Here is a 24,544-nt window from a genome sequence, read left to right on the forward strand (position 1 = left end):
GCCCTGGCTGTGTGTTTCGGATCGTTGTCATGCTGGAAGACCCAGCCACGACCCATCTTCAATGCTCTTACTGAGGGAAGGAGGTTGTTGGCCAAGATCTTGCGATACATGGCCCCATCCATCCTCCCCTCAATACGGTGCAGTCGTCCTGTCCTCTTTGCAGAAAAGCATCCCCAAAGAATGATGTTTCCACCTCCATGCTTCACGGTTGGGATGGTGTTCCTGGGGTTGTACTCATCCTTCTTCTTCCTCCAAACACGGCGAGTGGAGTTTAGACCAAAAAGCTCTATTTTTGTCTCATCAGACCACATGACCTCCCATTCCTCCTCTGGATCATCCAGATGGTCATTGGCAAACTTCAGACGGGCCTGGACATGCACTGGCTTGAGCAGGGGGACCTTGCGTGCGCTGCAGGATTTTAATCCATGACGGCGTAGTGTGTTACTAATGGTTTTCTTTGAGACTGTGGTCCCAGCTCTCTTCAGGTCATTGACCAGGTTCTGCCGTGTAGTTCTGGGCTGATCCTTCACCTTCCTCATGATCATTGATGCCCCACGATTTGAGATCTTGCATGGAGCCCCAGACCGAGGGTGATTGACCGTCATCTTGAACTTCTTCCATTTTCTAAAAATTGCGCCAACAATTGTTGCCTTCTCACCAAGCTGCTTGCCTATTGTCCTTTAGCCCACCCCAGCCTTGTGCAGGTCTACAATTTTATCCCTGATGTCCTTACACAGCTCTCTGGTCTTGGCCATTGTGGAGAGGTTGGAGTCTGTTTGATTGAGTGTGTGGACAGGTGTCTTTTATACAGGTAACGAGTTCAAACAGGTGCAGTTAATACAGGTAATGAGTGGAGAACAGGAGGGCTTCTTAAAGAAAAACTAACGGGTCTGTGAGAGACGGAATTCTTACTGGTTGGTAGGTGATCAAATACTTATGTCATGCAATAAAATGTAAATTAATTACTTAAAAATCATACAATGTGATTTTCTGGATTTTTGTTTTAGATTCAGTCGTCTCTCACAGTTGAAGTGTACCTATGATAAAAACCACAGACCTCTACATGCTTTGTAAGTAGGAAAACCTGCAAAATCGGCAGTGTATCAAATTCTTGTTCTCCCCACTGTATATATATATAAAAGGGTTCAAAAGTCAACTAAACATTAGCTAGCCAGTTAGCTGCATCTTTAGCGCCCAGTTGCTCCCATTTCATTCTCCGCCTCCTTATCATCCTGCTGTCCGGGCCCATCCTCGGCATCCGTAAAGGAAAGCATTCTCTTTGTGGGGTGGGGGTGGGCGTGTAGACCTGTCGACCGGGAGACTTCTCCGACATTCCTCTGCCTCTTTTGCCGAGGTGAAGGAAAGATGCTCACCGTTGAAAGTAGTAAGTCACAGGGTAGCGGGATAGATCATAAAATAGGGTATGCCCTGTGTGTTCAACTCCCTCTGGCCATCTGCAAATGCTTTCCTTTCCTCATTTGTGAAGGCACTGTAGTTCGCATAAAAACGTATGGCTCTCCTGGCATCTTGGATGGGTGCATTCTTTCTTGCTTCCTGTGCTCCTTGTAGAATAGCGTTGCGGTCTTGGTATCTAATAACCTTGAAGACCATGGTCTGGCGGTTGTCCTCCTTTGCATTTTCGTTGTAGATCATGGGGGCCATTTGAATTGGAGTAGTACCAAGGTACGGAATCCACTTGGGAAGGTTTTCTTGCAGGAAAGCAATTGCATCACCTCCCTCCCGGTTTGTAGCAATCCCTGTGACCCTCACGCTATTGCGTCTGTCTTGATCCTCAAACGGTGCCATTTGGAACCGCATCTTCTCAAGTGCAGATGTTCACGTCCCTTTTTAGGCCCCTTGCCTCAGTCTGAATGTGATCCACCTTTTCTATTAGCGCTCGAACTTATCCCATGTGGATGTCCAGTTCATCTTGCAAGGTTGCAGCAACGTGTTCCTTCACTCCTTGAATTGCTGCACCAACAGCGCATGTAACCACCTCCTCCATCATCTCTTATTGAAGCTTCTGATTGGCTAATTGACATCATTTGAGTCAATTGGAGGTGTACCTGTGGATGTATTTCAAGGCCTACCTTCAAACTCAGTGCCTCTGCTTGACATTATGGAAAAATCAAAAGAAATCAGCCAAGACCTCCACAAGTCTGGTTCATCCTTGCGAGCAATTTCCAAACGCCTGAAGGTACCAAGTTCATCTGTACAAACAATAGTGTGCAAGTATAAACAACAAGGGACCACGCAGCCATCATACCGCTCAGGAAGAAGACACGTTCTGTCTCCAAGAGATTAATGTACTTTGGTGCCGAAAATCAATCCCAGCACAACAGCAACGGACCTTGTGAAGATGCTGGAGGAAACAGATACAACAGTATCTATATCCACAGTAAAACAAGTCCTATATTGACATATCCTGAAAGGTCGCTCAGAAAGGAAGAAGCCACTGCTCCAAAACCACCATAAAAAAACCCAGACTACGGTTTGCAACTGCACATGGGGACAAAGATCATACTTTTTGGAGAAATGTCCTCTGGTCTGATGAAACAAAAATATAACTGTTTGGCCATAATGACCATCGTTATGTTTGGAGGAAAAAGGGGGAGGCTTGCAAGCCGAAGAACACCATCCCAACCGTGAAGCACAGGGGTGGCAGCATCATGTTGTGGGGGTGCTTTGCTGCAGGAGGGACTGGTGCACTTCACAAACTAGATGGCATCATGAGGGAGGAAAATTATGTGGATATTTTGAAGCAACAGCTCAAGACATCAGTCAGGAAGTTAAAGCTTGGTCGCAAATGGGTCTTCCAAATGAACAATGAACCCAAGGGTACTTCCAAAGTTGTGGCAAAATGGCTTCAGGACAAAGTCAAGGTATTGGAGTGGCCATCACAAAGCCATGACCTCAATCCTATAGAAAATGTGTGGGCAGAAATTAAAAAGCGTTTGCGAGCAAGAAGGCCTACAAACCTGACTCGGATATACCAGCTCTGTAAGGAGGAATGGGCCAATATTCACCCAACTTATTGTTGGAAGCTCGGAGATAGGTACCCAAAACATTTGACCCATGTAAAACAATTTAAGGGCAATGCTACCAAATACTAATTGAGTGTATGTAAACTTCTGACCCACTGGGAATGTGATGAAAGAAGTAAAAGCTGAAATAAATCATTCTATCTATGAGATTCTAACATTTCACATTCTTAAAATAAAGTGGTGATCCTAACTGACCTAAGACGGGGAAGTTTTACTAGGATTAAATGTCAGGAATTGTGAAAAACTGAGTTTAAATGTATTTGGCTAAGGTGTATGTAAACTTCCGACTATAACTGTATAAGAGTCTTTTGACCATTGCGTTTGTAGCTCTCCTTTATAAAGGTGCATTTTCTTGTTGAAAATTACCTTCTCTGAACTTGAAACTCACCTGCTGCATACAGTGCCTTCTGAATGTATTCAGACCCCTTGACTTTTTCTACATTGTTATGTTACAGCCTTATTCTAAATATATTAAATATAGATATGTTTTAGCAATTTACACACAACACATCATAATAAAGCAAAAACAGATTTTTAGAAATGTTTGCAAGTGTATAAAAAGTATATAATGGATAAACCTTGAGCTCAGGTGCATCCTGTTTCCATTGATCATCCTTGATGTTTCTACATCTGGATTGGAGCCTACCTTTGGTAAATTCAATTGATTGGACATGATTTGGAAAGGCACACACCTGTCTATATAAGGTTCTACAGTTGGCAGTGCATGTCAGAGCAAAAACCAAGCCATGAGGTCGAAGGAATTGTCCGTAGAGTTCCGAGACAGGATTGTGTCGAGGCACAGATCTGAGGAAGGGTACCAAAAAATGTCTGCAGCATTGAAGGTCCCCAAGAACACAGTTGCATCCGTCATTCTTAAATGGAAGAAGTTTGAAACCACCAAAAGTCTTCCTAGAGCTGACTACCCAACCAAACAGCAATCGGGAGAGAAGGGCCTTGGTCAGGGAGGTGACCAAGAACCCGATGGTCACTCTGACAGAGCTCTAGAGTTCCTCTGTGGAGATGGGAGAACCTTCCAATAGGACAACCATATATGCCGCACTCCACCAATCAGGCCTTTATGGAAGAGTGGCCAGACTGAAGCCACTCCTCAGTAAAAGACACATGACAGCCCGCTTGGAGTTTGCCAAAGGCACCTAATCATGTCTAATCAATCACCAGCAACATACCACCTTGCATACCACTGCTGGCTTGCTTCTGAAGCTAAGCAGGTTTGGTTCTGGTCCGTTCCTGGAAGTGGTGTTGGAGGGCCAGTAGGAGGCATTCTTTCCTTTGGTAAAAAAAAAAGATATCCCAATGCCCCGTGGAGGGTGCCATCTTTCGGATGGGACATTAAACGGGTGTCCTGACTCTCTGAGGTCATTAAAGATCCCATGGCACTTATTGTAAGACTAGGGGTGTTAACCCCGGTGTCCTGGCTTAATTCCCAATCTGGCCCTCAAACCATCACAGTCACCTAATAATCCCCAGTTTACAATTGGCTCATTCATCCCCCTCCTCTCCCCGGTAACTATTCCCCAGATTGTTGCTGCAAATGAGAACGTGTTCTCAGTCAACTTACCTGGAAAAATAACAAATAAATTAAGATTCTCAGACCATGAGAATCAAGATTGAATACTTTGGCCTGAATGCCCTGTCCGGGGATGTCTCCTGTCTCAGCCTCCAGTATTTATGCTGCAGTAGTTAATGTGTCAGGGGGCTAGGTTCAGTTTGTTATATCTGGAGTGCTTCTCCTGTCCTATCCGGTGTCCTGTGTGAATTTAAGTATGCTCTCTCTAATTCTCTCTTTCTCTCTTTCTTTCTCTCTCTCTGAGGACCTGAGCCCTAGGACCATGCCTCAGGACTACCTGACATGATGACTCCTTGCTGTCTGCAGTCCATCTGGCCGTGCTGCTGCTCCAGTTTCACTGTTCTGCCTGTGATTATTATTATTTGACCATGCTGGTCATTTATGAACATTTGAACATCTTGGCCATGTTCTGTTATAATCTCCACCCGACACAAAAGAGGACTGGCCACCACACATAGCCTCGTTCCTCTCTAGGTTTCTTCCTAGGTTTTGGCCTTTCTAGGGAGTTTTTCCTAGCCACCGTGCTCCTACACCTGCATTGCTTGCTGTTTGGAGTTTTAGGCTGGGTTTCTGTACAGCACTTTGAGATATCAGCTGATGTACGAAGGGCTATATAAATACATTTGATTTGATTTTATGAAAACCTGCTCCAGAGTGCTCAGGACCTCAGACTGAGGCGAAGGTTCAACTTCCAACAGGACAACGAACCAAAGTACACAGTCAAGACAACGCAGGAGTGGCTTCGGGACAAGTCTCTGAATGTCCTTAAGTGGCCCAGCCAGAGCCGGACTTGAACCTGATTGAACATCTCTGGAGAGACCTGAAAATAGCTGTGCAGCAACATTCCCCATCCAACATGACAGCGCTTGAGAAGATCTGCAGAGAAGAATGGGAGAAACTCCCCAAATACAGATGTGCCAAGCTTGTAGCGTCCTACCCAAGAAGACGCGATGCTGTAATCGCTGCCAAAGGTGCTTCAATTAAGTACTGAATACTTATGTAAATGTAATATATATATATATATTTTTTTTGCAAAAATAAAGACTCTTAACCTGTTTTTGCATTGCCATTATGGATTATTGTGTGTAGATTGATGAGGGGAAAAAACAATTTAACCAATTTTAGAATAACATAACAAAATGTGGAAAAAGTCAAGGGGTCTGAATACTTTCCGACGTCACTGCATGTTAACATGGGCTATTTTGAGCACTTTTCTGGGATGCTTGTTTTCATTGCTTTACTGAGAAGCTCAAGTAGAAGTAGAAATTCTCATGTTATTTATGTTAGTGCAGGATGAGCTGCACACAGTGGACTTCCTACTAGGGCACACGGCCTCAGTGCTAACAGCATAAATCTGGTTCATAGGCACATGTTTGCTGCATACAATAGCGGTAGGATCAGCAGGGTCATTCAGGGCAGTTAGAGGGAAATAAATTAGGTTAATTAAACACTGTGTCTTCCAATGCCCCTCGTATAATGTACATTTGCTAAAGCATTATGACGACTCAGTGACACAATGGCAGGGGTTAACTGAGCTGGGCTTGGATCATTGATAAGTCATTGTCTCAACGCAGCCTTATAATTCTGTGAAAGGATCCAGGAAACCAAATTATTTGGGTGTTATCAGATAGATCCTGGAACATATTCCAGTCTGTGCTAGTGAAACAGTCACTGGTACTTCCTGTTTGAGTTTTTGCTTGTAAGCAGGTAGAAGGAGGATAGGGTAACGGTCTGATTTGCCAAAGGGAGTGCGAGGGAGGACCTTGTATATATTTCTGTGTGTGGATTAAAGGGGATCTAGAATTTTCCATTTCCCAGCACTGGCCACGAGAAATGCCGCCTCTTAATGTCAAATTTATTTTGTGCTTACGGCCCTATGCAGATCATTGAGTGCCAGCATTGGTTTGTGGTGGTAAATACTATAGACCGCTACAATAAATATAGATTAAGACTCTCTTGTTAAATAGTATGGTCTGTAGTCGTGAGGTATTTTAGCTCAGGTGAGCAAAAACTTGAGACCTTAACATTAGAGAACATGGACCAGCTGTTGTTAACAGAGACATGGACCTTTCCTCCCTTTGTCTTGCCGTCTGGTTCTGACAATGCATAGAAAAATCAGTCACGACTCTGAGAGACATAGGATATTCCAGTTTTTCAGGTCCTGTTAGCAGGATAGTCTCGAACGGAGCTCATCCAGCTTGTTCTCCAGTGACTGCACGTTCGCCAGTAGAAGAGGGCAATGCATTCTATTTGCTCGCCGACCTAATCTCGTCAGGATGCTGCCTCGCCTGCCTCTCTTTCACTTCCACTTCCTCTTTTGAGTCCAGGGGATTAGGACCGGGTCTGGAGTAAGCAGAATGATAATAAAAACGTGTAACAAAAAGTAATATGGAGATGTGATTGCTGATGTGAAAGTTATATAAAGACAGAGTTTTATGTTAAGAGTTTTGTATCGGTCTTTCATTGCCATCTAAAAATAAGAGTTGTACTTGTTGAGAGAGGTGCCTAGAAACCTAGTAACCAGACACACACCCTGTCTTGAGAAAAGGGAGCAGGGAAATTAAACTCAAGACAGACTTTACTGGAAACAAAACTGAAGGGAAAGAGTTTTGTGGCAAATAGCCATTGTGCTCAGCGTGTGCATGAGTCAGCACACACAATCAGGCTGCTGAGGGGAGAACGGCTCATAATAATGGTTGGAACAGAGCAAATGGAATGGCGTCAATGGAAACCATGTGTTGGATGTATTTGATACCATTCCACCTATTCCACTCCAGCCATTACCACAAGCCCATCCTCCCCAATTAAGGTGCCACCAACCTCCTGTGACATACACACAAACAATGCGGGCTGAGGGTAAATTAGGTGCTTTCCTGTGGCCCTCGGCATTGACAGTTGAGGAGGAGGGGAGGGTTTTTTCAGGGAATAGATGGATGATGCAACGTTTGATCTGTCCTTTTTATTCTGCGGAGTCCTTGGCTAAAAGGGTTCAGGGGCGAGTTTCTTTTCCATAGAGATCTAATAGCTTGTATAGTGATGTATTGTTTTATTGTTTAATGTGCTTTGTATGTAATTCACTTTGCATGCATTTCAATGTCATCAAACCAAAATATTGTATTTGTGTTGTTCATTTACAGTTACACGGAAAGACTACTGTTTTGTCTTTAGAGTAAAATTGCTATAGTACAAAATAACTTTGACAATAATATAATACATGGTAAGAGTATTTGTTAAACATCAATCCTGAACCAGGAAGTGTCAGTGTCGCCTGCGTCACTTACATCTATGTGTGTCCTTCCTTGTGTTGCAGTACTGGTGACCCTCTGTCAGGTCACCATGGAGTTCCCACTCTGTCTGCTTGCTGTGTATTTTATTGTACCTCACATCCGCAACATGAATGTGCCTGTGATGAATAAACCTTTTATGGACAATAAAGATTAATAGAATTCAAATGAACCCGTAAACATACTAAATTGTAGGGCCAGAGTTGCCTTGTGGACTAGCTGTGACTAAAACAAAGTCTTGTCCCACGGTGACAAGGAGGAAGAGAGGAGGCTCCCAAGGGGAGATCACTGGGTCCCTGACCATGTCCTGAGGGGTGTGTTGGGAATCTGTTCACTAGCAGGTACTGACCCTCAGCATGACCTTTCAGGACCTGTGCCCGGTTTCCCAAAAGTATCTTGATGCTAAGGTTCTAAGATTAACTTAGTCTTAAGATGCTTCTGGGAAACCGAGCCCTGGTCGGTCGGGCCTGGTGAGCAGAGCCAGGTGACCTTGACGCACCGACGAACCCAAGCGCTAGACACCCGAAAACACCTAGGACGACAAGATGAAGCTCATCCAAAGCACAAAGCTTATATTACTTACCTGAATACTGAAACAATGAATACTTACCTGAATACTTAAACAAGCAATGTAACTATATAGAATGCAGCCAGATGAAGAACCATTATTTTCTTCATTTTGGTTGGCTTCTGGTTGTCTGTGTTTCGGCAGCTCGTGGGGGAACTGCTGATTTAAACTCAATCCCAAATACACTACAAGGCTGAAAGCATGATTTCCTTAAATGTTTTTAAAAATGAAAATAAAAATGGAAAGAACCTATGCGACATGAACAAACTTAACTGTGTCATTTGTTTTGTAGTTTTGCCATTCAGGTATTTATCAGCTCTCTGATATTGATTCCACATCGCAGAGAACTACTGCAAAATGATACATATTGCTAGTAGTGTAGTGTAAGTAAATCATATTAAATCTACTTGACACATCCTTGAATTGATACATACTAACAATTTCATATCAGTCTCACTGCATTATTTTATTTGTACTTTTTTGTAATTAGCTTCATGTAGGCCAACATTACCATGTAGTTTAGAGCCTTCTCTGGTTTTATACTTCCTTGAATGGGATTTCCTTCTCTCCTGCCACGCACGCACACATACAGTACATTCAGAAAGTATTCAGACCACTTGACTTTTTTCACATTTTGTTACTCTACAGCCTTATTCTAAAATTGATTTAAAAACTATTTTTTTGTCATCAATATACACACATGTAAATAAGGTATTTTTGTGTTTTATATTTAGTAAATTTGCAAACATTTCTAAAAACCTGTTTTCGCTTTGTCATTATTGGCTACTAAGTATTCAGACCATTTGCTATCAGACTCTAAATTTAGCTCAGGTGCATCTTGTTTCCATTGATCATCCTTGAGATGTTTCTACAACTTGATTGGAGTCCACCTGTGGTAAATTCAATTGATTGGACATGATTTGGAAAGTTACACCTGTCTATATAATGTCCCACAGTTGACAGTGCATGTCTGAGCAAAAACTAAGCCATGAGGTCAAATGAATTGTTCGTAGAGCTCTGAGACACAATTGTGTCGAGGCACAGATCTGGAGAAGTGAACCAAAATATTTATTCAGCATTGAAGGTTCCCAAGAATACAGTGGCGTCCATCATTCTTAAATAGAAGAAGTTTGGAACAAACAAGGCTCTTTTTAGAGCTGGCCGCCTGGCCAAACTGAGCAATCGGGGGAGAAGAGCCTTGGTCAGGGAGGTGACCAAGAACCCGATGGTCACTCTGACAGAGCTCCAGAGTTCCTCTGTGGAGATGGGAGAACCTTCCAGAAGGACAACCATCTCTACAGCACTCCACCAATCAGGCCTTTATGGTAGAATGACCAGATGGAAGCCACTCCTCGGTAAAAGGGTCAGGACAGGTTTTGCTGTGGTGAAGGTTTATGAAATGTAGTACTGAACACAATCTCTCTTCCCACAGTGAGGAGGAGGAGGAGGAGGAGGAGGAGGAGGAGGAGAAGAAATCCTGGGCTAGACTAAGGGCGGGTCGCGCCTCCCCCGCAACCGTCTGGTCATGAGAACACTACACATCGGGTGCGGCCTTCACTAGGGAGTAACGCAACAGTGGTGCTGCCTACCGCAGGAACAAGGCCGATGCGTCGTGTTCCCATGCCGGGCCAGCAGGGGGTGACGTGTGCAGAGCCAATGCTGCAGAAATGCAGTGACCTCGAAACAACTAACCAAAACTCAGAATACAGAAGCAAAACCACAAAAGCCAAAACTACTTTCCACTTCCCTTTTTCCCTTTGGCTTCTGGTGGTCTGCGTGCTTGGTTAGGTGGGCTCGAGGGAGGGGCCTGCTGATAAACACAATCCCATAATAGATTCACCTAAAAAGGCTGTACGCAACATTTACTGTAAAAACCAATGAAAATGTGAAAATAAAACTGTAAATACATGCAACTTTAACATGTTTTGTCCAGTGTCTGTTGTTTCTATGTGTTGTTTATTCCATATTATAAACCGAGTGGTTCGAGTCTTGAATGCTGATTGGCTGAAAGCTGTGGTATATCAGACCTTATACCATGGGTATGACAAAAAATGACAATTTACTGTTCTAATTACATTGGTAAGAAGTTTATGATAGCAATAAGGCACCTTGTGGGATTGTGCTAAATTGCCTCGCCTGCCTCTCTTTCACTTCCACTTCCTCTTTTGAGTCCAGGGGATTAGGACCGGGTCTGGAGTAAGCAGAATGATAATAAAAACGTGTAACAAAAAGTAAAATGGAGATGTGATTGCTGATGTGAAAGTTATATAAAGACAGTTTTATGTTAAGAGTTTTGTATCGGTCTTTCATTGCCATCTAAAAATAAGAGTTGTACTTGTTGAGAGAGGTGCCTAGAAACCTAGTAACCAGACACACACCCTGTCTTGAGAAAAGGGAGCAGGGAAATTAAACTCAAGACAGACTTTACTGGAAACAAAACTGAAGGGAAAGAGTTTTGTGGCAAATAGCCATTGTGCTCAGCGTGTGCATGAGTCAGCACACACAATCAGGCTGCTGAGGGAGAACGGCTCATAATAATGGTTGGAACAGAGCAAATGGAATGGCGTCAATGGAAACCATGTGTTGGATGTATTTGATACCATTCCACCTATTCCACTCCAGCCATTACCACAAGCCCATCCTCCCCAATTAAGGTGCCACCAACCTCCTGTGACATACACACAAACAATGCGGGCTGAGGGTAAATTAGGTGCTTTCCTGTGGCCCTCGGCATTGACAGTTGAGGAGGAGGGGAGGGTTTTTTCAGGGAATAGATGGATGATGCAACGTTTGATCTGTCCTTTTTATTCTGCGGAGTCCTTGGCTAAAAGGGTTCAGGGGCGAGTTTCTTTTCCATAGAGATCTAATAGCTTGTATAGTGATGTATTGTTTTATTGTTTAATGTGCTTTGTATGTAATTCACTTTGCATGCATTTCAATGTCATCAAACCAAAATATTGTATTTGTGTTGTTCATTTACAGTTACACGGAAAGACTACTGTTTTGTCTTTAGAGTAAAATTGCTATAGTACAAAATAACTTTGACAATAATATAATACATGGTAAGAGTATTTGTTAAACATCAATCCTGAACCAGGAAGTGTCAGTGTCGCCTGCGTCACTTACATCTATGTGTGTCCTTCCTTGTGTTGCAGTACTGGTGACCCTCTGTCAGGTCACCATGGAGTTCCCACTCTGTCTGCTTGCTGTGTATTTTATTGTACCTCACATCCGCAACATGAATGTGCCTGTGATGAATAAACCTTTTATGGACAATAAAGATTAATAGAATTCAAATGAACCCGTAAACATACTAAATTGTAGGGCCAGAGTTGCCTTGTGGACTAGCTGTGACTAAAACAAAGTCTTGTCCCACGGTGACAAGGAGGAAGAGAGGAGGCTCCCAAGGGGAGATCACTGGGTCCCTGACCATGTCCTGAGGGGTGTGTTGGGAATCTGTTCACTAGCAGGTACTGACCCTCAGCATGACCTTTCAGGACCTGTGCCCGGTTTCCCAAAAGTATCTTGATGCTAAGGTTCTAAGATTAACTTAGTCTTAAGATGCTTCTGGGAAACCGAGCCCTGGTCGGTCGGGCCTGGTGAGCAGAGCCAGGTGACCTTGACGCACCGACGAACCCAAGCGCTAGACACCCGAAAACACCTAGGACGACAAGATGAAGCTCATCCAAAGCACAAAGCTTATATTACTTACCTGAATACTGAAACAATGAATACTTACCTGAATACTTAAACAAGCAATGTAACTATATAGAATGCAGCCAGATGAAGAACCATTATTTTCTTCATTTTGGTTGGCTTCTGGTTGTCTGTGTTTCGGCAGCTCGTGGGGGAACTGCTGATTTAAACTCAATCCCAAATACACTACAAGGCTGAAAGCATGATTTCCTTAAATGTTTTTAAAAATGAAAATAAAAATGGAAAGAACCTATGCGACATGAACAAACTTACCTGTGTCATTTGTTTTGTAGTTTTGCCATTCAGGTATTTATCAGCTCTCTGATATTGATTCCACATCGCAGAGAACTACTGCAAAATGATACATATTGCTAGTAGTGTAGTGTAAGTAAATCATATTAAATCTACTTGACACATCCTTGAATTGATACATACTAACAATTTCATATCAGTCTCACTGCATTATTTTATTTGTACTTTTTTGTAATTAGCTTCATGTAGGCCAACATTACCGTGTACTTTAGAGCCTTCTCTGGTTTTATACTTCCTTGAATGGGATTGCCTTCTCTCCTGCCACGCACGCACACATACAGTGCATTCAGAAAGTATTCAGACCACTTGACTTTTTTCACATTTTGTTACTCTACAGCCTTATTCTAAAATTGATTTAAAAACTATTTTTTTGTCATCAATATACACACATGTAAATAAGGTGTTTTTGTGTTTTATATTTAGTAAATTTGCAAACATTTCTAAAAACCTGTTTTCGCTTTGTCATTATTGGCTACTAAGTATTCAGACCATTTGCTATCAGACTCTAAATTTAGCTCAGGTGCATCTTGTTTCCATTGATCATCCTTGAGATGTTTCTACAACTTGATTGGAGTCCACCTGTGGTAAATTCAATTGATTGGACATGATTTGGAAAGTTACACCTGTCTATATAATGTCCCAGAGTTGAGCCACTCCTCGGTAAAAGGGTCAGGACAGCCCGCTTGGAATTTTCCCCAAAACAGGTCTTGACTGCTTGTCTGAGGTGCTGTCAGACAGGGCTAAACAGTTCAGGGTATAGGACGAGGGAGAGTAAGAGGAGGAGCAGGAGAGGATGGGGAGGAGTAGGAGGAGGAGAAGAGGGTTCTCAGGGTTTATAAGGAAGATGCAGTGATTCATCTGTCCTTTCTATCCTGCGGATATGTCTGCTGAAGGATTCAGGGGTGAGTTTTATCTCTATAATGATGAAGAACTTCTGTAAACATTGACCTGTGTTATTTGACCTGATGAATATATAGTTGAGTTTACATACATTTCAGCATAATTATTTTAGTAAAGTCCTAGTAAAGTAAAGTTGATATGACAAACAGGAATGTTTTTTAAAACTTTAAAAAAACCTTTAAAGTCCATTTGCTGTATTATGAATAAGAGCAGTACAAGTTTAATGTGATGTACAGTCATTATCATATGACAACAGCCTGTTGTTGTTAGTCAGAGAGTAGCAGATTTATTGAGATAATATGAAAAATAATTCAATGAATAGCTTTTGAATTATTGATAAACCATGTAATACATTGAATTCAGAATCAGAAAAAGAGTCTGAAAAAAGGGAAGTGACCATGTTTTGTAATTATTGACTGCGTCACATCTAAGTCTGTCATTCCTTGTGTTTCAGGGCTGGTGACCATAACTCTTTAACAGGTCACCATGGAGTCCCATTCTGTCTGCTTGCTATGAATCATGTAAATATCTCTGTTTGAAGTATCTCTGTAAAATAATATATTACTGTTCAGAGAAGTCAGGTCCTAGATAATGTATCTGTAAAAAAAAGGAGACAAGTAGACTTCCTTTTTATTGCTGTAAATCAAGAAATGTCTCACAACTACTCAGAACCGTCAATAAGTCAATAAGTCTGTATTGGGACACGTTCAATGATACGTATCAAGACCTCTACTGCTGCTGTTTTCTCTGCCACTCCCTTACATCACCAGTGATAAAGTACTGTTTGATAAAGGTTTATGAGCAAATGTGAAGGTTTTGCTGTGGTGAAGGTTTATGAAATGTAGTACTGAACACAATCTCTCTTCCCACAGTGAGGAGGAGAAGAAATCCTGGGCTAGACTAAGGGCGGGTCGCGCCTCCCCCGCAACCGTCTGGTCATGAGAACACTACACATCGGGTGCGGCCTTCACTAGGGAGTAACGCAACAGTGGTGCTGCCTACCGCAGGAACAAGGCCGATGCGTCGTGTTCCCATGCCAGGCCAGCAGGGGGTGACGTGTGCAGAGCCAGTGCTGCAGAAATGCAGTGACCTCGAAACAACTAACCAAAACTCAGACTACAGAAGCAAAACCACAAAAGCCAAAACTACTTTCCACTTCCCTTTTTCCCTTTGGCTTCTGGTGGTCTGCGTGCTTGGTTAGGTGGGCTCGAGGGAGGGGCCTGCTGATAAACACAATCCCATAATAGATTCACCTAAAAAGGCTGTACGCAACATTTACTGTAAAAACCAATGAAAATGTGAAAATAAAACTGTAAACACATGCAACTTTAACATGTTTTGTCCAGTGTCTGTTGTTTCTATGTGTTGTTTATTCCATATTATAAATCGAGTGGTTCGAGTCTTGAATGCTGATTGGCTGAAAGCTGTGGTATATCAGACCTTATACCATGGGTATGACAAAAAATGACAATTTACTGTTCTAATTACATTGGTAAGAAGTTTATGATAGCAATAAGGCACCTTGTGGGATTGTGCTAAATTGCCAATTTTACCACCCCTCCTTGGGCCTTATTGCTCAATTGTATCCTTTCACCAAAATATAGTATGTTTGAATTCTCTATCGATGTATTGACCAAATTAGTCTTTCCCTCATCGGTCCTACTAGTATTAGTTCAATTCAAACATAAGAATGGTTCATATGAATTGTTATAGTAGGTTTAGTTTTGATAGGAGTTTTAGTGCCAATTATGCTACAGACAGGAGAACAACAGGTTGACAACAGTGACATAACAGTTCAACAGCATACATATAACTATGATAACTGTCATTTGCTCAATATGGGCACAAGGTCACTAGCCATTAGCAGATATTTATTTTTTTATTTTTTATTTCACCTTTATTTAACCAGGTAGGCTAGTTGAGAACAAGTTCTCATTTGCAACTGCGACCTGGCCAAGATAAAGCATAGCAGTGTGAACAGACAACACAGAGTTACACATGGAGTAAACAATTAGCAAGTCAATAACACAGTAGAAAAAATGGGCAGTCTATATACAATGTGTGCAAAAGGCATGAGGAGGTAGGCGAATAATACAATTTTGCAGATTAACACTGGAGTGATAAATGATCAGATGGGCATGTACAGGTAGAGATATTGGTGTGCAAAAGAGCAGAAAAGTAAATAAATAAAAACAGTATAAAAACAGTATGGGAATGAGGTAGGTGAAAAAGGGTGAGCTATTTACCTATAGACTATGTACAGCTGCAGCGATCGGTTAGCTGCTCGGATAGCTGATGTTTGAAGTTGGAGAGGGAGATAAAAGTCTCCAACTTCAGCGATTTTTGCAGTCGTTCCAGTCACAGGCAGCAGAGTACTGGAACGAAAGGCGGCCAAATGAGGTGTTGGCTTTAGGGATGATCAGTGAGATACACCTGCTGGAACGGATGGGTGTTGCCATCGTGACCAGTGAACTGAGATAAGGCGGAGCTTTACCTAGCATGGACTTGTAGATGACCTGGAGCCAGTGGGTCTGACGAATATGTAGTGAGGGCCAGCCGACTAGAGCATACAAGTCGCAGTGGTGGGTGGTATAAGGTGCTTTAGTGACAAAACGGATGGCACTGTGGTAGACTGCATCCAGTTTGCTGAGTAGAGTGTTGGAAGCCATTTTGTAGATGACATCGCCAAGTCGAGGATCGGTAGGATAGTCAGTTTTACTAGGGTAAGCTTGGCAGCGTGAGTGAAGGAGGCTTTGTTGCGGAATAGAAAGCCGACTCTGGATTTGATTTTTGATTGGAGATGTTTGATGTGAGTCTGGAAGGAGAGTTTGCAGTCTAGCCAGACACCTAGGTACTTATAGATGTCCACATATTCAAGGTTGGAACCATCCAGGGTGGTGATGCTAGTCGGGCATGCGGGTGCAGGCAGCGATCGGTTGAAAAGCATGCATTTGGTTTTACTCGCGTTTAAGAGCAGTTGGAGGCCACGGAAGGAGTGCTGTATGGCATTGAAGCTCGTTTGGAGGTTGGATAGCACAGTGTCCAATGACGGGCCGAAAGTGTATAGAATGGTGTCGTCTGCGTAGAGGTGGATCAGGGAATCGCCCGCAGCAAGAGCAACATCATTGATATATACAGAGAAAAGAGTCGGCCCGAGAATTGAACCCTGTGGCACCCCCATAGAGACTGCCAGAGGACCGGACAGCATGCCCTCTGATTTGACACACTGAACTCTGTCTGCAAAGTAATTGGTGAACCAGGCAAGGCAGTCATCCGAAAAACCGAGGCTGTTGAGTCTGCCGATAAGAATTTGGTGATTGACAGAGTCGAAAGCCTTGGCGAGGTCGATGAAGACGGCTGCACAGTACTGTCTTTTATCGATGGCGGTTATGATATCATTTAGTACCTTGAGTGTGGCTGAGGTGCACCCGTGACCGGCTCGGAAACCAGATTGCACAGCGGAGAAGGTACGGTGGGATTCGAGATGGTCAGTGACCTGTTTGTTGACTTGGCTTTCGAAGACCTTAGATAGGCAGGGCAGGATGGATATAGGTCTATAGCAGTTTGGGTCCAGGGTGTCTCCCCCTTTGAAGAGGGGGATGACTGCGGCAGCTTTCCAATCCTTGGGGATCTCAGACGATATGAAAGAGAGGTGCATATAAGGTGCATTAGTGGGTGGATGCCAGCTCGGTAGTCAAGAGTGACAAAATCCTAGTTTACATGTATTAACATCTGTAGTTTTAGAAGGTCTCATCATGAGACTCGAGGCTCATGCACCCCACTGGTGTGACTTTTCAAAATGTCCAGGGGAAATAAATGATTACAAAGGAATGCAAAGTACAATTACACAATATTTGATAATAACGTAATATTAATCATCAGACAATGTACAGTGTAGCTTTCTAAAGACAATAAAATATAAAGTCTGCCTTTGTAAGATATTTCTCTGACCATAGTTTCAAATGTTTAGTAGTGTATTGTGCTAAAGGCCTTTTAGCACTGGTAAAGGGTAAGAGTTGGTACAAATACACCTTATTTCCACCTTCCAGTTGATTGTATTCTTCCAGATGACAATAATGCAGTAAACACCAGCCTGTACACTCAGCCAACAGAGTAGATGACAATAATGCAGTAAACACCAGCCTGTACACTCAGCCAACAGGGTAGAGGATGTATTGGCTCCACTAACTCCATGTCAGGTGTGTCAGGTGTTTTCTGGCAGAGGTGTCAGGCTTTTCCAGTAGAGGTGTCAGGGGTTTTTCAGCAGATCCATTGGAGAGTGAGTGAGTGAGTGAGTGAGTGAGTGTGCATGTTTAGTCTGCACTGTGCTCAGTCGCACTTCACTGAGACACACCCTTCCCCTTCACTGTTTTGTTTCTAGAAAAGTCGGTCTGAGTTTCACTTCACAGGGGAGGTGGAGACTCAGGTTTTGTTGCTACCCTGCAGTATAAAATCCCCAAACGGCTCGCTCTCCTCAGTCCTGCAGTCCCCTGCTGAACGCCATTATGGTAAGCTTTGTGTTTTTTGATTGCATCAATGACAACTTCTATTTTAGGAACAGTCCAATATATTTATTTATTTATTTATTTCACCTTTATTTAACCAGGTAGGCAAGTTGAGAACAAGTTCTCATTTACAATTGCGACCTGGCCACGACCTGGCCATATATACCAGCAACACATAACTACTTACACTATATTACATTGTATTGCTACAAAATACTGTTTAGTTTCAAATTTGATATTTTGTAAAAGTGATCAGTTGTATCATTCTCACTCAAATGTACAGTCAACATCACATGATAAAGGATCTCTCACACACACTGCATAACTGATAAACATGTTCTATGTGCAGACAACCACAGATGAGCAGGATGAAGAGGAAGATGATGATTATGACGAAAAGTATGAAGATTACAAGTATAATTACATTTTATAGTGTAAAGTCAGTCTACTGCCAAGGGTAGCACACCGGGTTCCTTTTTGGAACCGGTGGGCAGAAGTCCATCTGAGGCACTGAAACAGGCCTTAAAACTAGGAGGCGGAACTCCTTCCAGACGAGGAAGGACTTAACCTCGAACAAAACAGACTACCACTATCACAATGCTATGTGAAGGTACTTGAAGGAATTTCTGAGGCCCCTACCAGATGAGGAAGGAGGACTTAAGCCTTGAAACCATGAAGCGAGAAGACTCTCACAATATGAAGGCAGTTTATTATGTTAATCATAACATGATTAACATAATTTCTTTTGTACCTTAAACTAATGGACATACTGTATGTTCAACTATCACAATGCTATGTGAAGCAATGTGAAGTGTCTCCGAACATTTCAGGGTAAACTGCTTGCCCAAAATGGTCAGGATTGCATAATTTCCTATATGAGGATATTATAATGGTATATCTTTTCAATAATGTAAACCATGCATCTAACTGATAAATGAGGAAATAGGACTTAATTAAGCCTTCTATACTTCAAGTGAGAAGACACTCACAATGTGAAAGCATACAGTTACAGGTTATAAATAATATAATAGTATGTTTATTATCGAACCATGTTTACTTGTACTGTTATTACCGATGTGAAATGGCTAGCTAGTTAGCGGGGTGCGCGCTAATAGCGTTTCAATCGTAATGTCACTTGCTCTGAGACCTGGAAGTAGTTGTTCCTCTTGCTCGGCTTTTGTGGAGCGATGTGTAACGATGCTTCAAGGGTGACTGTAGTCTATGTGTGCAGGGGGTCCCTGATTCGAGCCCAGGTAAGGGCAAAGAGAGGGACGGAAGCTATAGGGACTATGTTCAAAAATAACTAGGATTTCTGTCGCTTGGTTTTGTGGCTAACGGGAACATTTGAGGGTAGTTGTTCAGGATAAAATGGTTATGATTGCCTATATTTTCATAATGTATTATGAACATAATTTAGGGTGATTACGTATGTTCATATATAGTGTATATGTAGATACAACTAACTATCAAAGCCAACATCTCCCTTCACTTGGAGCCACGTGTTGAATGTCCCTTCTTGTGTTTTACTTGTTTTGAAATAAATGTTTTCTTTCATTCTAATGTTGTCTGTACTTTGTATTCAAATGAATGTAATTCCTGTGAGATTAATGTGCAAGTACTTCCATGCCTATCATTATTGCTGAAACCTGTTGAACCATGATATTACTATGCCTAATTTACTTGCTTTGTTACATATTACTCACGCAAGATCAGTGAATCTTACTCCAAGAAAGGAAATAATAAAATTATTATTGTTAAAAGTATTCGAAAGGGCTGTTTGACAAACACACTTGTCCGTCGGCAAAACCCTCCGTACTGGAACGTAAATTCGCAAGCTATGATATGAGAGCATTTGCCCATAGAGAATGATAGAGGCCAAAACGCCATTGGAGGCGTCCACCATTTTTATGTAGTAGAAAACTGTGTGGGACGGCCAACATCATTGTGACCATGTTGGTGTGATGTCCAACTGGGTCATCAGGAGGGTGGGTCACCAGGAGGGGTCAGCCAATCGTGAAGAAGAAAATGTTCTACTTCAAAATTGAGATTGCCTCAATTGTCCTACATATGCTGTCAAATACCCTAAAATAGCATAGATACAAAGGGGAGTCACCTATCCATCTCTATGCAGTTGCTTTACTTTAGCCTCGGTTTGGCTGCAAGTTTGACATTTTATCTGCTGTTTGAAACAATAAGGCACTGGTCGCAATGGAGTCTTTTGTTAAATTCACAAATCAAAGTCAAGGAAGGGATCGTATTTTCAGGTATGTCATTGGTAAGTTAGCTAGCTAAATCGTCTTATTTAGTAGCAAGCTAACGTTAGCTGTCTGCAGTAATTTAGCTTACTCGTCATTTAAAAGTTAGGGTTGAGCATAATTTCAACCTTAGCTAGCTAACTAATGCCAATGTTATCCATCATTAATTTGCTGTATTAAGTTACACCTCTTTGCTAATGTAGCTTGCTGACTGTCAATCTAGCAAGTCAGATCAGCTTAGTTTGTATGTTGATCTCCTTTTCAGTCTAACGTTACTTGATACACATTGCTCCCGAGTAGCGCAGTGGTCTAAGGCACTGCATCTCAGTGCTAGAGGCGTCACTACAGATCAGACCCTGGTTCGATCCCGGGCTGTATCACAATCGCACGTGATCGAGAGGGCGGCGCACAATTGGCCCAACGTCGTCCGGGTTAAGCCGTCATTGTAAAATAAGAATTTGTTCTTAACTGACTTGCATAGTTAAATAAAAGTAGACATGGTTGCTGAGATGTGTCTAATGGTCATGATGTCTATTGCTTGTATTTCAGGACAACCCAATATGCATGTGCCTTGGTGAAGTATTTGCTTCGCAATAATTCTGCAAGGAAAGAGCTTGTTGTCAAGCTGCAGAGTCTGGAGTCCAACATGAGTTCTGGAAGGAAATGTGAGTTTGTACAACCTTCACCACCACCAAATACTACGTTCCCCAGGGACATACTGTAGCTAACTAACCTTTAGAACAAGTGTTTTGAAACGAGCTGTAGGCTAATTATTATTGGATTGCTTTATTGACTAAGTGGAGAACATTTTAGGTATCAGACCCTCAAGTAGGACCCCTAGGCTGTTTCTGCAATTGCATAAGACACAGACTGTTAATAGTTACATAAGCAGATATTTTCCCCAGCCATAGGTCATATAGGAAAGCTGTCTTTCTATTCCTGGGAAGAAGCTCTAGTTTTGTGCTGACAAATATTTGGTTCAACAATCAGTCAAATGTAGCTTACTTGATGATAACTGTTTTCATTAATGAGCGAGTGCTGAATTCTGTCCTTTTATGTTTTTTGTTTCAGTGCTCAGACTGGGGAACACTGTGAATTCCATTGACGCTGCCAAGCGAACCTTGCAGCTCTCTGACCCTGTGTTGCGCCTCTGCCTTACTGTGGCCAACATCAACTGCGCCCTTTACTTTATCTGCGACAATGTGCTCTGGGCCAGAAATGTTGGGCTTGTCCCTGGTATCGACAAGGAGCGCTGGAGCTTGAATGCATCTTGTTGCTACTTCCTGTCCCTGGTTATGAGTCTGACCAGAGATGTTTACGTAATCACCCAGACTATGGTTCAGAGAACCAGAGATAGGCAGTTTCAGAAGAAAATGGATCAGCACCTCAATGACAACCCTGATGTGGCTACTGTTATTGTTCCTCAACTGGATGCTTTTCTGTTCCTGCTTTTCGAGAGTCTTAAAAGCCATCCCTCGGTTACCCTTGACACACTGAAAAACATTTGTGATATTTTCATTCCACTGGACAGGCTGGGTGTGTACCGGTCAAACCCAGGAGTGGTGGGCTTTTGTGGGCTGATTTCATCTCTTTTAGGGATAGTGTCAGTCTTGCACCCCAGTTTGAAAATCCAACCGTAACCTAGAGTTGAAGGAAAATGAAAGGAGCTATAATTATGAAATGAAGAGAAGCCATACACAGTACAATGGGGAGATGCCAGTACTAAGGTTTATAGTCATTTTTCAGGGGTACTATCCTACTTTGAATCACTTCAGGGGAAGTTGCATGTTAGCAGAAGTTCACTGATTACAGCAACCCCTTCAGATAGCAATTTGGAGCTTAAAGGGCAAACACTTATGAGTAGCCAATGTTTATGATTACTGTTAGGACCAGCAACAGCTCATAGGTGGATCCATATGTACCTTTTTAGACATTTTCAAAATTAATATATTATGAAGGGAACTTTGCAGTATTTAGGAACCACAAAGACAAACGAGGCTGGACAGGGATCTTAATCAACTTGGTTTACTAGTGTTTAATTGAGCCCGAGGAGGTTTGGGATATATGGCCAATATACCACGGCTAAGAGCTGTTCTCATGCACAACGCAACATGGAGTGCCGCAACACAGCCCTAAGCCGTTGTATATTGGCCATGTATCATAAATCCCCAAGGTGCCTTATTGCTCTTATATACTGGTTAATGTATTTAGAGCAGTAAAAATAAATGTTTTTTCATACCCATGGTATACGGTCTGATATACCATGGTTGTCAGCCAATCAGCTTTCAGGGCTCGAACCAACCAGCAATTTTTAATTGAATGTAGAGCACTGTAGGTGGGGGCCATAATGCTTTATTAACTAAATAACGTGACGGATCATGAGTTGCGTAATTCAGCATTACCACACTGTCTCCTGTATGTCTTTGATTCCAAGGCCACTTTGTATCAGGTGAATTTGCACAGCCTGTGCAATTGATAAAAGGAAGCATTCACTTTGGAAATAAGGCCCTTATGATGTAGAATATAACTGATTGAAATGAACACAAATTCAAGTGTACTTTAGATTGTGACCAATTGGAGCATTTACTAAACAGGTTTTGTTGATGTCTTGTGTAATTGTCAAATTATGTCCAGTATTTTTCTTTATCGTTGTTGAACTATGTACCAATACATGAAACACTGATGTTTAGGCCACTCCTGCCTTTTTAGTTACAATAATCTTCCTCTTAATAGATGCTGTTCAGCATACATAGTCTACCTCACTTTTTAGATTGGATATGCCTGGGATATCAACTATGGCAGGGATATGGCCTAGAAATCAGTATTTCTCCAGCGCTGTGAAATGTTTGTAACAAACACTATGCTTATAGAATGAAATCAGAGTTTCAAAAGGTTCTAATGAGTAACACTAATCAATAGTTGTAATGTTCTGTTTATCATGAGAAAAATACAAAAAGTCTATGCAAATAATGTATTCCATAATGGAAGAGCCTTATTAATACTTCATATATTTCTATGCATAATGCAATGTAACAAAGTGGATTGAATTTGACCAAACCTGTTCAAGAATAAAATAGATTCTGTTGACGTTTATGCTATAATTCACAATGCATATGTAAAGTTATTGGAAGTCCTGAGTTGGACGAAGTTAAAATAACATAAGTTAAAGACCAAGCATGTTTGATAAATTGGGCCCATGGGACAGAAAAATATTGTAACACAAAGTAGATGATCATTTGGTGTTGAAATGCACATTTTTTTATCGGATTGCAAAAGTTCAAAGTAATGCATTATTGCTCAAGGTTCCCTTTGCCCACATTGCTAATATTTACCTAGTTTTCAAAGGTAATAACCAAGGTTATTTTGATGATTTGGAAAATAACTGCATCTTATCCAAACATGGAGAATATTTGTCGTTTGCTTAATTGATTTTATCTAAAGTTGTGCAATTTTCCCCAAACTACTCGGAAAAAAAAGAAACGTCCTCTCACTGTTAACTGCGTTTATTTTCAGCAAACTTAACATGTGTAAATATTTGTATGAACATAAGATTCCGCAACTGAGACAAACTGAACAAGTTCCACAGACATGTGACTAACAGACATTTAATAATGTGTTCCTGAACAAAGGGAGGAGCCAAAATCAAAAGTAACAGTCAGTGTCTGGTGTGGCCACCAGCTGCATTAAGTACTGCAGTGCATCTCCTCATGGACTGCACCAGATTTGCCAGTTCTTGCTGTGAGATGTTACCCCACTCTTCCACCAAGCCACCTGCAAGTTCCCAGACATTTCAGGGGGGAGTGGCCCTGGCCCTCACCCTCTGCTCCAACAGGTCCAGAGGTGCTCAATGGGATTGAGATCCGGGTTCTTTGCTGGCCATGGCAGAACACTGACATTCCTGTCTTGCAGGAAATCACGCACAAAACGAGCAGTATGGCTGGTGGCATTGTCATGCTGGAAGGTCATGTCAGGATGAGCCTGCAGGAAGGGTACCTCAAGGGAGGAGAATGTCTTCCCTATAAACGCACAGCGTTGAGATTGCGTGCAATGACAACAAGCTCAGTCCAATAATGCTGTGACCCTCCACCTTCAAAATCGATCCCGCTCCAGAGTACAGGCCTCGGTGTAACGCTCATTCCTTCGACGATAAACGCGAATCCGACCATCACCCCTGGTGAGAGTAAATCGCGACTCGTCAGTGAAGAGCACTTTTTTGCCAGTCCTGTCTGGTCCAGCGACGGTGGGTTTGTGCCCACAGGCGACGTTGTTGCCGGTGATGTCTGGTGAGGACCTGCTTTACAACAGACCTACAAGCCCTCAGTCCAGCCTCTCTCAGCCTATTGCAGACAATCTGAGCATGGAGCGATTGTGCGTTCCTGGTGTAACTCGGGC

At 42.2% G+C, this 24,544-nt stretch overlaps 1 protein-coding gene and 2 long non-coding RNA genes across 3 annotated transcripts; all 3 read left to right on the top strand.

The window, feature by feature from the left end:
- Nucleotides 1–13,170: 13,170 nt before the first annotated feature.
- LOC118401204 (uncharacterized) lies at nt 13,171–14,724 on the top strand. Its single transcript, XR_008075452.1, has 2 exons — nt 13,171–13,394; nt 13,847–14,724. It is a non-coding gene; the product is annotated as an uncharacterized LOC118401204 (long non-coding RNA).
- A 2,946-nt stretch (nt 14,725–17,670) lies between these two features.
- Nucleotides 17,671–19,457, top strand: LOC118401206 (uncharacterized). The gene is made up of 2 exons (XR_004829200.2): nt 17,671–17,900; nt 18,247–19,457. It is a non-coding gene; the product is annotated as an uncharacterized LOC118401206 (long non-coding RNA).
- A 474-nt stretch (nt 19,458–19,931) lies between these two features.
- Nucleotides 19,932–23,239, top strand: pex11a (peroxisomal biogenesis factor 11 alpha). Its single transcript, XM_035798511.2, has 3 exons — nt 19,932–20,161; nt 20,702–20,817; nt 21,224–23,239. Exons 1-3 carry the CDS (start codon nt 20,106–20,108, stop codon nt 21,790–21,792), a joined length of 741 nt encoding a protein of 246 aa, XP_035654404.1. The 5' UTR covers nt 19,932–20,105; the 3' UTR covers nt 21,793–23,239.
- The last annotated feature ends 1,305 nt before the right edge of the window (nt 23,240–24,544 follow it).

The sequence above is a fragment of the Oncorhynchus keta genome, chromosome 22 (genome assembly GCF_023373465.1).
Source record: "Oncorhynchus keta strain PuntledgeMale-10-30-2019 chromosome 22, Oket_V2, whole genome shotgun sequence".
In the NCBI taxonomy this organism is placed as follows: Eukaryota; Metazoa; Chordata; class Actinopteri; order Salmoniformes; family Salmonidae; genus Oncorhynchus; species Oncorhynchus keta.